General features: G+C 43.1%; 1 protein-coding gene across 1 annotated transcript in view; it reads right to left on the bottom strand.

The window, feature by feature from the left end:
• Positions 1 to 4,482: 4,482 nt before the first annotated feature.
• The window catches only part of LOC130358318 (putative N-acetylated-alpha-linked acidic dipeptidase), a 63,710-nt gene continuing 52,035 nt past the window's right edge, over positions 4,483 to 16,157 (bottom strand). The window contains exons 16-19 of the mRNA XM_056561407.1: positions 9,936 to 10,200; positions 8,875 to 8,956; positions 6,869 to 6,961; positions 4,483 to 5,544 (exon numbers count right to left, since the gene is read on the bottom strand). Coding sequence (XP_056417382.1) covers positions 5,355 to 5,544; positions 6,869 to 6,961; positions 8,875 to 8,956; positions 9,936 to 10,200 — 630 coding nt within the window. The 3' untranslated portion in view covers positions 4,483 to 5,354. The remainder of the gene's footprint in view (positions 5,545 to 6,868; positions 6,962 to 8,874; positions 8,957 to 9,935; positions 10,201 to 16,157) is intronic.

Below are 16,157 nucleotides of genomic sequence, written 5' to 3'. Positions count from 1 at the left end.
TTGAGTCCCTCAGTGACCTGGAGGCTCCCCTACAGGGTCTCCCCTGTTGGTTTAATAAATGGTGTATGTTCCTTTAATGCATAGACCGGATCCCTATGTCTAGATAGTATACAGGACCCGTGGAGGTCTCAAGGACCTGTGAGTAAGCCTGTCACATGTTATGTTATGCAGTTACATGATTTGGAGAAACATGTACTCCCAGAGAGCACCAGCTTTAACCTATGACCCACAGCTTGACCAATGGGCTTTAGTCCAGCCCCCCACTATATGAAGGGGTGGCCATCTTTAATTAGCTCTCTTAGACCCTACCATCTGATCTGAGAACAAGTCTTTGCTGAAGCAGCTACCAGAGATCTCAGGACAAGTGATCAGCATCTGGAGTACCCCAAAAGCTACAAGTCTATGTCTGCTGTCACTACAAATAATCAAGTCCTGCACAGTCAAGTCCTGCACATAGTCAAGTCAAGTCTAAGTACAAGTCAAGTCATGTTAATTACAAGTATTGGTCCAGCAAGCTGCGAGGTCCTCTGGGTCCTGGCCACCTCTCTGGGTATTCTGGCCTTAGCTGTGTAGATAATTACACCTGTCATATACTCAGTAAAGCCTCCATTTACCCATAACTGGTTGTGGACTCTTTATTCACTACTAGTCCGTGGGATAGTGGAAAATCTGGGCGTGTGGTGTTCCGGAACCTGAAAACCACTCTGGCATCACGAACATATAGGGGTTAATACCATCCGACCCCTGGGTTGATAACATCTGATCTCACCGCAACACCTGTGGTCCTGCCATACACCGGTGGTTACCACATATATACCATCAGAAGCTTGGGACCGCAATATGCTCAAAGGTCGCACCTGATTATGCCAACATATTCATGGGGGCCTTTGAGTCCAAACACATTTGGGTAACCAGTCCGTCATGGAAAATATATTGGTGTATTACCGTTATATTGATGATCTATTCTTTGTATGGAAAGGTCCTGAGGATGCTTTTTCCACATTTCTTCAATACCTGAACAAGATCTCCTGGGGCTAATGCTTCACCTTGGAATTTAGTAACGTGAGCATCAATTTCTTGGACGCCTGCATAATGCATGATGAAAAATCACTTCGTACATCCACCTTTTTCAAAAAGGTGGATGCAAACAGTTATTTAGATTTCAACAGTGCACACTTCAAAAAATGGTTATTAAATATTCCTTTCAGTCAGTACAAGCGGGTACAAAAAAATTCTACCAACCCTGTCATCTTTAGAGAACAGTCACAGTTGCTACGTGAACGTTTCAGAGAGAAACATTATCCTGAGAAGGTTTTGAATGATGCCTACAATCGCACAAAAAAAACTTACTATAGATTACTATAGATACTATAGATTGTCTAACAAATAATAGCAAATGAACCAAAGAATTAGAACAAAGTGAAAAGTCTTCCTTCTCTTCAACCCTTATTACTACTTACAGTAAGGATTCACATCTAATCAGAAGAATAGTTTGCCGACACTGGCACATCCTGAAAACGGACCCTTACCTCTCCAAAATAATTCCGAAGCAACTCCGCTTCACATACAGGAGATCAGCATCTTTAAAAGACCATTTTGGCTCCAAGCCAGATTAGGAGACAGCAGAAGAAACATTCAGCTCATATTAATCCCTTTGGTGCACCCCTGCGGAGAGGGAGCTTCAAATGTAAAAAGGCTCGCTGCCTATGTTGTCAACAGATCTCCAATGGCCAAACTGAATTTGTCTCATCCTCAACGGGTGAAAAGTTTGACATAAAATTCCATCCAACATGTCAAACGGATCAGGTCATCTACATGATTCAATATCTGAATTGCCCTTTGCAGTGCATAGGGCACACTACTCGCCAATTGCATTTAAGACTAAACCAACATAGACAAAATATTTAAAAAAATAATATTTACTCCATGGAGTCTCGAAACATTTTGGTCTGACACATCCTGATAGTGTCTAGTCCATCATAGTCACTCCAATTGATTTTGTACCAGCTACACCGAATAACAGATTGGAGGAACTCAAAAGGTTAGAGATGTTTTGGATATACAAGATGCATACTTTACCCCCCCCCCCACCCCCACAGCCTCAATGAAATTAGAGAAATCATTTCATAAATGTTGTTACTCTCTTGGCAGGATTCCTTTCCTTTCTTCACTTCTGGCATTTCCATTCTCTCACGAGATAACACTGCGCACGCGCATCTTCCGTTCTAATCTACGATGATCCCTTTGGTGATCCCGTTCCTCTACAGATATCAATGTGCATGCGCCCCTGCTGTCGCCCCTTACGTATTTACACATCATCTTCTCGGCTTGGCAGTTGATGACTTTTCCTGCGTAAATTAGTTCAGCTTTCAGGTGCTCCCGTGGGCTGGAAAAGGTGGATACATTCCTAGGAAAGAGTCTCCTAGGACTGTATCAACCTTTTCACCCACCGGAGCACCTGAAAGCTGAACTAATTTATGCAGGAAAAGTCATCAACTGCCAAGCCGAGAAGTTCGTGACGAATCAAATTTACTGTAAGTTCGCGCATCTCTAGTAGCCACTAGAGAGGTCGCGAATTGTTCGCCGGCGAACAGTTCCCGATGAATTTAACATGTTCGCATCGCCGGGCGAACATATGTAAAGTTCGATCCGCCCCCTATACTTTAACATTGCAGTAAACTTTGACCCTGTGAGTCAGAGGACACATTACAGCCAATCAGCAGCAGTCCCTCCCTTACAGACCCGGATGCCATTTTACCCTCATTCAGCATGCTGCAGGCTTAGAAAGTGGAGGGACAGAGAAGCTGCTCCTGCTGTATTAGGGAAAGCGATAGCTAGGTTGCTGCTAGGTGGTGTATTCAGGGTCCACTTTTTAGGGCTGAAAGATATCAGTCCGTGTGTCTTGCAACAGCTGGAGGCACCCTGGTTGGGAGGGAAGCGCTGGTTAAAAGGGGTACTCCAGAATCAAACTTAAGTTCCTTCAAACAACTAATTACTACAGTATTCAAAGGGCTGAAAGATATCAGTCCGTGTGTTTTGCAACCGCTGGAGGCACCCTGATTGGGGACCACTGCTTAAAAGGGGAACTCCGCTGGCAAGCTTTTTTGCTCATTGTCACACTAGTACAAATCATATTTGGTGTAACAGTTGTGCAAATTAAAAAAATTTGCACAACTGTCACAAATTTTCCAGCCAGGTGTACATGACTAATTTTTCTGGCCTCTGCTGCTGCACTTATTATGGTGCTGCAATTTTTCTGGCCGCTGCTACAGCTTTTTTTTTTTTTTTACAGCTGCGGCAATACCCAATTTTTCATCCATGTGTACATGCCAAATTTTTCAGGTACTCTCTGCTGACATCTCTGTCCATTTCAGCAACCATGGATATTAGAAGTATGCTAAGGGTAGCATGGTGGCTCAGAGGTTAGCACTGCTGCTTTGCAGCGCTGGGGCCTTGGGTTCAAATCCCACTATGTGCTGCCTAATATGGGGGAATCTTATGTGCTGCCTAAAGGGGGATAAAGCACGTTATTCCAAACCATTTAGGAATGTTAGGCAATTTATGCCCTTTATGGATTAAAAACAGACTCTGCATCAACTATGTAATTTTCCATGGGAGTTTTGCCATGGATCCCCCTCCGGCACGCCACAGTCCAGGTGTTAGTCCCCTTGAAACAACTTTTAAATCACTATTGTGGCCAGAAAGAGTCCCTGTGGGTTTTAAAATTCGCCTGCCCATTCAAGTCAATGGCGGTTCGCCTGGTTCGCAAACTTTTGCAGAAGTTCGCGTTCGCGGTTCGCAATCCGAAAATGTTATGTTCGCGACATCACTAGTAGCCACGTACAGCACTTATCTAGATTCATATCTGCTGTGGCAATTCAGCATTAACGTGTTTTTCCATTATTGCACCGGGTCTACTTCCGGTTCGTTTTTATGGTCCATACACCCGGAAGCAATTCACTTCTTGTTTTATAACTATGTGTATTGTATCAGTGCCTGACGAAGAGCCTGGTCCAGGCTGGAAATGCTTCTTAGTCTTGCGTTTTATATCTATCTTCTAATAAATTAGTTTATTACTCCTATTCGGCTAAGAGTTCTGCGCAGTGACCAACTTCCCGCTTTGGAAGTATCTTCTACCTCCTTTCTGTTGGTACAAATTATATATTGTTATTATTTCTTGTAACATTTTACTTTATATTAGTGAATAATTTTTGCAGCGTTTATTGTGAAAAACTTCCAAATATTGTGAAAAATGTGAACATTTTTACGGCGTTCATGTTGTGGTAAAAATTATCATTTTATTCTGTACGATTATGGCACTGCCCAATTTATTAAGCTTTTTATGTTCTTTTTCCTTCTCACAACAAAATCCTTTTTTTCCTTTTTTTTTTGTTTTGCCGTGTTCATGCAGCCATAACTTTTTATTTTCCGTTCAAAGTCATTGTGTGAGGGTTTTTTTTTTTTTTTTTGCAGTACTTTTTATTTTTACAAGTGTTGTGATACATGCTACCTTATGATCATTTGTATTCCGCTTTTTGGACCAAAATTAGCAAATCTTGCATTTACACTAACAAGCATAATACTTTGTCTTTCTTTTTCCCAGAAGTTCATTTTCTGCAGCCTACAAAATGAGTGTGGTCTCGGACCTTTCCCAGCTTGCTGTGCGGCCCGAGACAATACATCACAAGTCGGTAAGGTGCTGAAAGGGGGCTTCACTGCTTCATCTGGGGTTAATGACGCCAGCCCCCTGATGATGTTACCAGCGCACATGTGCGTGCATGCGTCCTCACACACATCCACAGCTTGTGTGTCAGGTTGTGCTGTATTGGGTGGGGCAACCAATGTGTGGGAGGAAAATATGTCACCTACCTCCTTAAAACACAGGATCCTGGGGATTATAGTATGAGGGAGGCCACAGAAACAGGAAGTAGCCAGTTCCCTAAAACAACCCAGCAGCATAATGGGAGACACAGGACATGGCCATTTACCACCAACACCAGCACAGATCCTTGGTAAGCATGTCCATTATTGTATGACAATTACTTAAGTCACCTTATGTTAGGTAACCCCTTTAACAACCCTCTATTAATAAGACAGAATAATGGAACAGGATGTGTTAAAAATATAATAACGTGTTGGACTGGTTCTGCTTCATGATATTTACATACAATCTTGTTATACGATCGTGACCATAAACAATAAGGTTAGTGTCCCTTTAAGTCCCAATCAGTTTTTCAGGTGAATGGTATTATGGCTGAAAGTCAATAAAATAAAATAAAACAGAGTAAAGAATCAGGATCTTGTGAAATGTTGTCTCATTAGCTTATTATATAAATATCCTATGTACATTATAATCATAACACATCCTCCAGTGTCTGCCCGGCCGCCTGGACCATGAAGGTGGCTATAGAAATCTGCCTCTTCACCTCCTCCCAGGCCGAGCGCTGGTCACTTTTGTTCTCGATGTCGAAGAGTGCGTCGTAGATCCCAGGGAAAGATTCCCCCATATACTTATTGTGACTGCTTGGAGCATAGATGATGTGTCTGGGGAGAGCAAAAAAGGATAAACTTGTAAGGTACTGTGTCTTTAAGAAAAATTAATAAATACATGGGCAATATTTAAAGCGGTATTCCGGGTTTATACATCTTATCCTCTATCCAAAGGATAGGGGAAAAGATGTATGATGGCAGAGCTCCCGCCGCTGGGGACCCCTGCGATCTTGGTGAAGCCCCCGGCATTCTGTGCCGGGCGCTGCCTCAGAGATTGGGGCGTGAAGTCACGGCCACGTCCCCGCCCCCGCCATTCATGTCTATGGGAGGGTGTGTGGCTGCGACGTCACATCCCCATCTTGGAGGCAGCTCCCGCCAAATAATGCTGTGTGCTACACCGAGATCTCGGGGGTCCCCAGTGGTGGGACCCCTGCGATCATACATCTTGTCCCCTATCCTTTGGATAGGGGATAAGATGTATAAACCTGGAATACGCCTTTAAATTCTATTGCAAAATCTATATCAAAAGTCCACCTTTTTGTTATTGCACAAATACTTTGCATATAGTTTTGTGTGTTCAAGTCCTATACAGACCTAAACAAACCGGAGAAGTCTGATTCTGTAGTCGTAGTCCTGTCTGTCTCTGACTTCATGCTAACCTACTGTACCCGGTATAAGTAGGATGCACCCTTGAATTCTGGTTCTCGGAGCCGCCCCCCATGGTTTGCTGGTTTAGGTTGCTGGCAATAATTTTAGTTTCTTGCTGACAACTATTTGAGTACATGTAGCTACGCATAATAAAGTGGTCATAGGAAGCTACAGACCTAAGTTAGGTCCCTCTCACCTAAGGATGAGAAGGTTGCACGAAATTATGGAGCTTCAGGGTACGTAATAATGACAGATTGTACTATCTGTATATTTCGGAGAGCAAACATCGATTTAGGCCTCTTAGAATGGCGTCTGAATTTGCCCCCAGAAAGGTCCAGTGTATATTTCTCCTTTGCTTTCCATGATCACTTGGACAATACCTCACCTCCCCCCCCCCCCCCCAAGCCCCCCTTCCATTACTTTGCAGTTCCCTGGAGAGTAGAGCCCTGTCCAGTTTCTTACCAATAGAAAAAGAAATGGGACCAACCGGAATGGAGACCCTCTCTCTAAGGGCCCCACATGGTCTGCCAATATAGTATGTGCGCTGCTATCTATGCCAGGAGAAATGTGGAGGCATTACTTGAGGATTTCGAGCCCCAGTGAAAAATACATAACAGGAACATCTCCGACCATGAATCATCTATAATACTGGTGGAACTTTGTTTCCCCTCAACATTTGCAACCACCTATAGATACCACCCTGGAGATCAATATTATCATCACTTTTTACCTGTAGAAGGGACGTCCAGGTAATCCCAGAGGGTCAATGAATGCTCTCTCCAAGAACATGAGCTGATCATTCACAGACCGAACTTCTATTGGGCTACAAGATAGGTACAGTAAATGTAAGTAACTCAACAGATAGATAAATAGATACATACATATCAGATAGATAGATATGAGATAGATCGATATTAGATAGATATGAGAAAGATAGATACAATTCCAGGAGAGCAGCACAACCAAATGAAAGTAGTCCACAGGGTAAGTGCACGCTGTGTGGGAGCCCTGGTTGATGGCTCCACTCAATAGTATCCCAGAGAACAGAGGCACACAAAATGGTGTAAAAATGGTCAAATGGTCATCACTCCAGTGCAATACAGAACAACGTTTCTGCGACCTCACGTCGAGCTTGAAAATGGCGAAGTTTTCCCCATTTTTACATCCATTTTGTGTGTCGCTGTTCTCTGGGATACTAGATATATAGATAGAGGTCACCTTATCACAGTGGGATGGTCAAATAGTTTGGACCATCCCACCATGATAAAGTGACCTCATTGGGATGGACCCTACACTATGAATGTACCTCTGTGCAGTCAGTTACCAGGCTTGTAAGGTCTGAAACATCCAGCACCTTATAAGATGGGTGGGGTGCAGGAACCAACATGGAGGTAGTCACTCCCCCCCCATATGTGCAACACAAAAAAGCATTAGTTGTCCAGCACATACTGATACACAACTACAGCATGGACCTGACATACAGGTGCACGCTGCTAGGCTAAATATACACAAACAGGAGCGTGCACCTGTATGCCGGGTCCATGCAGTAGTTTGGTATCAGTATGTGCTGGCCAACTTATCCTTTTTTGTGTTATACATATGGGGGAGTGGCAACCTCCATGTTGGCTCCTGCACCCCACCCATCTTATAAGGTGCTGGATGTTTCAGACCTTACAAGCCTGGTAACTGACTGCTCAGAGGCACATGAGGTCACCTTATCGCCGTGGGATGGTCCAAACTATTTGGCCAAATGGTGAGCGAAGCACCTACATTTTTCATTGTAGCAATATAGCATTTCATATTTCATCTGTATCTTTGTACATTTAGCCTAGCAGCGTGCACCTATATGCCAGGTCCATGCAATAGTTTGCTATCAGTATGTGCTGGTCAACTTATCCTAGATAGATAGACAGATATGAGATAGATAGACAGATATGAGATAGACAGATATGAGATAGATAGACAGATATGAGATAGACAGACAGACAGATATGAGATAGACAGACAGACAGACAGATATGAGATAGACAGACAGGCAGATATGAGACAGACGGATATGAGACAGACAGATATGAGACAGACGGATATGAGACAGACAGATATGAGACAGACGGATATGAGACAGACGGATATGAGACAGACGGATATGAGACAGACGGATATGAGACAGACGGATATGACAGACGGATATGACAGACGGATATGACAGACGGATATGACAGACGGATATGACATAGACAGATATGACATAGACAGATATGACATAGACAGATATGACATAGACAGATATGACATAGACAGATATGACATAGATAGATAGATATGAGATAGATAGATACATAGATAGATATGAGATAGATAGATAGATAGATGAGATAGATAGATGTGAGATAGATAGATAGATAGATATGACAGATAGATATTAGATAAATATGAGATAGATAGATAGGAGATAGATAGATAGATATGAGATAGATAGATAGATATGAGATAGATATGAGATAGATAGATATTAGATAAATATGAGATAGATATGAGATAGATAGATATTAGATAAATATGAGATAGATATGACATAGATAGATATTAGATAGATATGAGATAGATATGACATAGATAGATATTAGATAAATATGAGATAGATATGACATAGATAGATTTGTACCCTTTTCCCCTTCCCCCTATCCAGCTATAGAACAGTACAATGGAAACAACAGTGGAAACTCTTTTACTCACTTTGTCACATCAAGATCTTTCAACCGTGCCTGAAATGATGCCGCAGACTTTGTGAAATTTTCAATAGCAGAAAATAGTGACTCTGGAAAAACAGAGAATTATTTAAAAAAAAACAAAAAAAAAACGCAAACCTAAACCCTGCAACAGGACTGAGGGCAGCTGAAAAGGCAAGGAGATGGCTGAAACGCGTGCTGTATCCCTTTTATATGTGAAACTTTAATAAACAATGTGGTAAGTGATGGGACCTTGGGGGAGATTTATCAAAACCTATCCCAAGGAAAAGTTGCCCAGTTGCCCATAGCAACCAATCAGATCGCTTCTTTCATTTTTTAAAAGGCCTCTGAAAAATAAGAGAAGCGATCTGATTGGTTGCTATGGGCAACTCGGCAACTTTTTCTCTAGACAGGTTTTGATATATCTCCCCCAACTTAACTCTACTATATGTACCTACCTACACAAGCACCACTGCTCGTACTGACAATATATCTACACTACTGCAACAGAACTAACACGCGGTACCACTGTTTCACCACAAACATCAGCAAATACTAGGGGTACTCCCCTGTTCAGCATTTGGAACAAACTGTTCCGAACGCTGGAGCTGGCACAGGGAGCTCGTGATGTCATAGCCCCGCCCCCTCATGACATCACGCCCCGCCCCCTCAATACAAGTCTATGGGAGGGGGCGTGACAGCCGTCACGCCCCCTCCCATTGACTTGCATTGAAGGGGCGGGGTGTGTTGTCATGAGGGGACGGGGCTATGACGTTACGAGTTCCCAACACCAACTCCAGTGTTCGGAACAGTTTGTTCCAAACGCTGAGCAGCGGAGTACCCCTTTTAATCATAAGCAACAATGTAACATTGCCCCCCAATTAGCAGCCATAAGGGGGAATTTACCAAGACTGGCATTTCATAATTTGGTCTAAAGTAGACCCCCGCCGGTGCAGGATTTCCCTGGATTTGTCTAGATAATATCGTCCCCCTTCTCAGGATCACTGCCCTAGAAAACCCTTGTATTACTGAACTACTTCATGACTTATCACTGTTCTATTAACTTACCAAAAGAGACATTATAGGTGTCCATCTGCAGTTTGTGTTTCTGTGCTATGTTGTGTACGACATTGGCGTAATTTTTCAGGGCATCGCCATAGTCCTGGGTGTTGAAGGGGATTACCACCTCATTGGCCAGGTCGAAGACAAGCCCACCTCGTACTTTGGCCACCACCAGGTGATTTTTATACAGGGGGTCATAGAATTTATCCACAATCTCATAGGTCTCGTAGACGCTGTGGTAAACGGGGTAGCCGCTATATCTTCCCTCTTTCTGTGAAATTAACAAAGAACTATTTAACACTGGGATTTAATTGTCTACAGTAAAAAAGGAAGATTATATAAAAAAAGCAATGGAGAACCTTTATAGGGTTCTGCAGCAACAATGAGAATGGAGCTCCATCTGGCCACAGTCCGTTCCAGGCTATGATAAGTGTTGCTCGCGAATATTCGCAATGCGAATTTTATTCACTAATATCGCATATTCGCGAATATAGCACTATATATTCGCAATTTTTAATTTTTTTTTCACAGTACACATCACAGTGATCATCCCTCTCTGCTTCCAGCTTGTGTGGTGTAAAAGAAAGGCTCTAATACTACTGTGTGAGACTGGCGCGCGAATTTACGCATATGCTAATTTTTGTATATGCGAATTTTCGAATATAAGAATTTAATGAATATATGACGAATATTCGTCCATATATTCGCGAAATATCGCGAATTCGAATATGGCCTATGCCGCTTAACACTAGCTATGATACAAAATGACTAGGAACATTTTTATGTGATTTACCAATATAAATACAAAAAAAAAAAAAGGGGAGGGGGGATGGTAGGCTGGGTTTACACTACGTTTTTCAAATACGGTTACCGTATACGGTTTTCCACTAAAAAACGTATGGCAAAAACCGTATGCAATCGTATACAACCGTATGACTCCAAATACGGTTTTTCCTCGTACGGTTCTATCCGTTTGCATCTGTTTTTGCTATTTTGTTGGAATTAGTTTTCAAGCTATTTAATAAAGTTACTATTGTTCTATTGAAATTCCTTCTGCGCATGTGTCAACTCCAAAAAACGGATTAGAAAAACCGTGTGCAACCGTATTCTGAAATTCTGTGTACGGTTGTTATAGACAACAATGTTACAAGAACCACATACGGTTTTCCAACCGGAGGGCAAAAACGTGGTCGACATCGTTTTTGCCTACGGTTGAAAAATCGGCAAAACCGTATCCGAGGCAAAACGGATGCAACCGTACACAACATTTGGAATACGGTTTACAATGCATTCTCTATGCATACGTTTTCGGATACTGTCGTATACGTTTTTTTGCGGAAAACCGTATACGGTTACCGTATTTGAAAATCGTAGTGTGAACCCAGCCGGAGTATGTAATGTTTACCTCCCTCTAGTATATAGCAGACAGCATTACATACAGATATTAGGTTAAAGGAAGTAGAATGAAGATAGTCACTAGAGATGAGCGAACTTACAGTAAATTCGATTCGTCACGAACTTCTCGGCTCGGCAGTTGATTACTTTTCCTGCATAAATGAGTTCAGCTTTCAGGTGCTCCCGTGGGCTGGAAAAGGTGGATACAGTCCTAGGAGACTCTTTCCTAGGACTGTATCCACCTTTTCCAGCTCACCGGTGCACCTAAAAGCTGAACTAATTTATAATTTAGGCAGGAAAAGTCATCAACTGCCGAGCCGAGAAGTTCGGGACGAATGGAATTTACTGTAAGTTCGCTCATCTCTAATAGTCACAGATTCACATTACTGCTGGCCGGAGCAGTCCTGTCCTGTTGTGCCATCCCTCGCCTTGTAACAGCGAAACAAAGTTATCAGAAACGGTAAAAATAATGGGGGGTATTTATGAAAGGATTTATGTGGGGGGTTTTTTTTTCACATAACTTTGGCGCAATACTTTGGCACAGTGTCTTTTTGCGCCAAAGTTTGGCGCATCTTCTCCACTGTCATTTTTAGAACTTTCTCAAAAATCAAACGGTCCAGTGTGTGATTTTAACTTTAGTCAGTAATTCATCATTTGCGCCAATTGATCTTTGCCACAAATCCCGTTTTTTCGGCGCAAATCCCCGCCAAGAAATTTTGCACATGGAAAACACACTTAGCAATGTCAGAAAATGTAAAAGGCGTCAAAATACATTAAAAAAAAATTTTTTTATGAAAGCAGCGACGCCTCCAGGGCTGCGCAATACTATCCTGCGACATAGTTGTCTCTGAGGGACCTTCACTCTCCGTTGAGCCAGCATTGGACATGGCCGCACAGGTTCAGGAAAGGTAAAGCACTAAAGCAGTGGTCTCCAACCTGCGGACCTCCAGATGTTGCAAAACTACAACTCCCAGCATGCCCGGACAGCCAACGGCTGTCCGGGCATGATGGGAATTGTAGTTTTGCAACATCTGGAGGTCCGCAGGTTGAAGACCACTGCACTAAAGTAACAAAAAAAAAAAAAAATACCCAAGTTAAAAATAAAATCCATTTCACATGGTGGCTATAAACCACACAAAAGAAAATAACTCCCGTCGCTTGCTGATATACTGCAGGAGGGACTCCGAAATGGCTGCTCTACAGGGTAAAATATGCGTTCTCTGTGGCGGTAAGTTCTGTGTAAAATGCGCTGTGAACGGCTGATTTCAACATTTGAGCGAAAATTACTAACAACTTGCACCACATGATAAATTTGGCGCATGTCCACGAAAACCAAAGTGAAAAAAAAAAAAAAAAGGGTAAAAAGAAACGGTCAACAGGCAAAATTGATAAATCCCCCCCCCCCCCTATGGGTGTATAAAAGCAGCACTTGTGTGGATGAAAATGCCTTGAAGATGTCAGAGGATAATTAGCAGGCTGGTTTGAAATTACAGAAAGTAAACAGTAAAATAACCACTAGTTACTACCAAGGTCTGCAGAATACAATCTCTGGACACATAACATGTCCAACATTGACGCAGATGGGTTACAGCAGCAGAAGACGACACCAGGTGCCACCACGGTCAGCTCAGAGCAGGAAACTGAGGCTACAATTCACAGAGGCATCAGAACTTGACAAGGACTGGAAGAACCTTGTCTGATCCAACGAGTCTCCATTCCAGCTGTGACATTCAGATGGCAGGGTCAGAATTTGGCATAAACAACATGAAAGCATAGATCCCTCCTGCCTCGTATCAGCGGGTCAAGCTGCCAGTGGTGTAATGGTGGGGGGACATTTTCTGGGCACACTGTGTCCTTGTGCCCCATAGTACCAATTGAGTCTGGTATAAACACCACAGCCTACCTGAGTATTGTTCCTAACCATGTCCATCCCTTTATGACCACAGTGTCCCCTGTATCTTCTGATGATACTTCCAGCAGGATAATGCCCCATGTCACATGACATCATCTAATACAGGACAATGAGGTCACTGGACTCCAATGGCCTCCACAGTCACCAGATCTCATCCAATAGATCACCGCTGGGATGTGGTGGAACCGGAGATTCTCATCATGGCCGACAAATCTACAGCAACTGCGTGGTCATCATGTCCATATGGAGGAACTGTGTGATGTCATCATGTCCATATGGAGGAACTGTGTGATGTCATCATGTCCATATGGAGAAACTGTGTGATGTCATCATGTCCATATGGAGGAACTGTGTGATGTCATCATGTCCATATGGAGGAAATGTGTGATGTCATCATGTCCATATGAAGGAACTGTGTGATGTCATCATGTCCATATAGAGGAACTGTGTGATGTCATCATGTCCATATGGAGGAACTGTGTGATGTCATCATGTCCATATAGAGGAACTGTGTGATGTCATCATGTCCATATGGGGGAACAGTGTGATGTCATCATGTCCATATGGAGAACTGTGTGATGTCATCATGTCCATATGGAAGAACTGTGTGATGTCATCATGTCCATAAAGAGGAATTGTGTGATGTCATCATGTCCATAAAGAGGAATTGTGTGATGTCATCATGTCCATATGAAGGAACTGTGTGACGTCATCATGTCCATATGAAAGAACTATGTGATGTCATCATGTCCATATGGAGGAACTGTGTGATGTCATCATGTCCATATGGAGGAACTGTGTGATGTCATCATGTCCATATGGAGGAACTATGTGATGTCATCATGTCTATATGGAGGAACTGTGTGATGTCATCATGTCCATATGGAGGAACTGTGTGATGTCATCATGTCCATTTGGAGGAACTGTGTGATGTCATCATGTCCATATGGAGGAACTGTGTGATGTCATCATGTCCATATGGAGGAACTGTGTGATGTCATCATGTCCATATGGAGGAACTGTGTGATGTCATCATGTCCATATGGAGGAACTGTGTGATGTCATGTCTATATGGAGGAACTGTGTGATGTCATCATGTCCATATGGAGGAACTGTGTGATGTCATCATGTCAACATGGAGCAAAGTCTCTGAGGAATGTTTCCAGCACCTTGTAGAAAGTATGCCACCAATAATAAAGGCAAAAGGGGGTCTAACCCAGTACTAGCAAGGTGTACCTAATGAATTACAAGGATCTACACACACTGGCCACTTTAAGAAGCAGAGGCCTGGGTCCCAATAAGCCAAAACTCTGCCCTTTGCATCTTTACATTTTTTACTGAATCTCATATGACAATGCCCTATTCCCCCATATATAGTCCGCCATAATGAGCCTATAGGGATTGTCATCCTAAACGCTATATGCTACATCTCAGAACATTGGCTTCTGCACCTCATATGTCAGCCACATTGTGATTCTTTTTGTATCATCACATCTCATGGCCCGTGCTATAAATATCTCACAGTATGTATCTTATGTATCTTGACCATACGCGCGTCCAGCCATGGTTAGCCCCAGTTTAATTTTTAATTATTATGCATATAATAAAGTACTGTATATACTCGAGTATAAGCCGACCCGAATATAAGCGAGGCCCCTAATTTCACCCCAAAAACCCAGGAAAATTTATTGACTCGACTATAAGCCTAGGGTGGGAAATACATCACCCCACCCCCATGTAATCATCCAGACCCCTGTCATCATCCAGACCCCCGTCATCATCACCGCCTGTCAATCCCTTCATCAGTGGTCTTCAACCTGCAGACCTCCAGATGTTGCAAAACTACAACTCCCAGCCGATGGCTGTCCGGGCATGCTGGGAGTTGCAGTTTTGCAACCTCTGGAGGTCTGTAGGTTGAAGACCACTGTGGCCTTCGTCATCATCCAGACCCCCCTTTAGTTTTCTACTCACCTCACCTCGGTGGGAAGGAACGGTGAGCTGGTCTGGGCCATCTATGCTGCAGGGACCGTCCGGTGGGGAGGGTTAGTCGTTCCGGGCTATCCATTTTCACCGGGAGGCCCTCTTCTCCCGGTCTCCCGGTGAAAATGGACAGCCCGGAACGACTAAACCTCCCCACCGGACGGTCCCTGCAGCATAGATGGCCCGGACCAGCTCACCCTTCCTTTCCACTGAGGGGAGATGAGTAGAAAACTAAAGGGGGGGCTGCATGATGACAAAGGCCGCAGTGGTCTTCAACCTGCGGCCCTCCAGAGGTTTCAGAACTGCAACTCCCAGCATGCCCGGACAGCCGATGGCTGTCCGGGCATGCTGGGAGTTGTAGTTTTGCAACATCTGGAGGTCTGCAGGTTGGAGACCACTGATGAAGGGATTGACAGGCGGAACGTTCACTCGAGTATAAGCCGAGCGGAAAAACTCAGCTTCTACTCGAGTATATACGGTATTCAGTTATTACAAGCAATGTCTAATTCCAAAAACACTATTTTTTCTCACACCTGACATTTACTTAATATTTACTAAATTACACTGCCCAGTGATTATATGAGCGCTGTGTAATACTTCCTTTCCCCTGCGGAGGCACTGTTGGAAAATTGAATAATTACTGACAGACTCTCCTACAGATTAATATTGGTGGTCCTAACAGCGGGAGGCCCTGTGGTCATCTCAATATTGGACTCCTAACTAAAAGATTTCCAAACTGGACAACCCTTTAAAAGTTCTCACTAAATGTGTATATATATATTTATTTTATTTTTTTTTTACCAATTTTGAAATGAAACAAATGACGTCTTTTGAAGCCATTTTTAACTTATTTATTCCTGGACCTGTTTTTATTTTGTCGCCGTTACCAGTTTGAGGCGAATAGAATTACAGCCTTTAAGTCTTCAGCGTGGCATTTTGTT

The sequence above is a fragment of the Hyla sarda genome, chromosome 2 (genome assembly GCF_029499605.1).
Source record: "Hyla sarda isolate aHylSar1 chromosome 2, aHylSar1.hap1, whole genome shotgun sequence".
Lineage (NCBI taxonomy): Eukaryota > Metazoa > Chordata > Amphibia > Anura > Hylidae > Hyla > Hyla sarda.
This window is presented reverse-complemented; position numbering and strand designations above follow the sequence as displayed.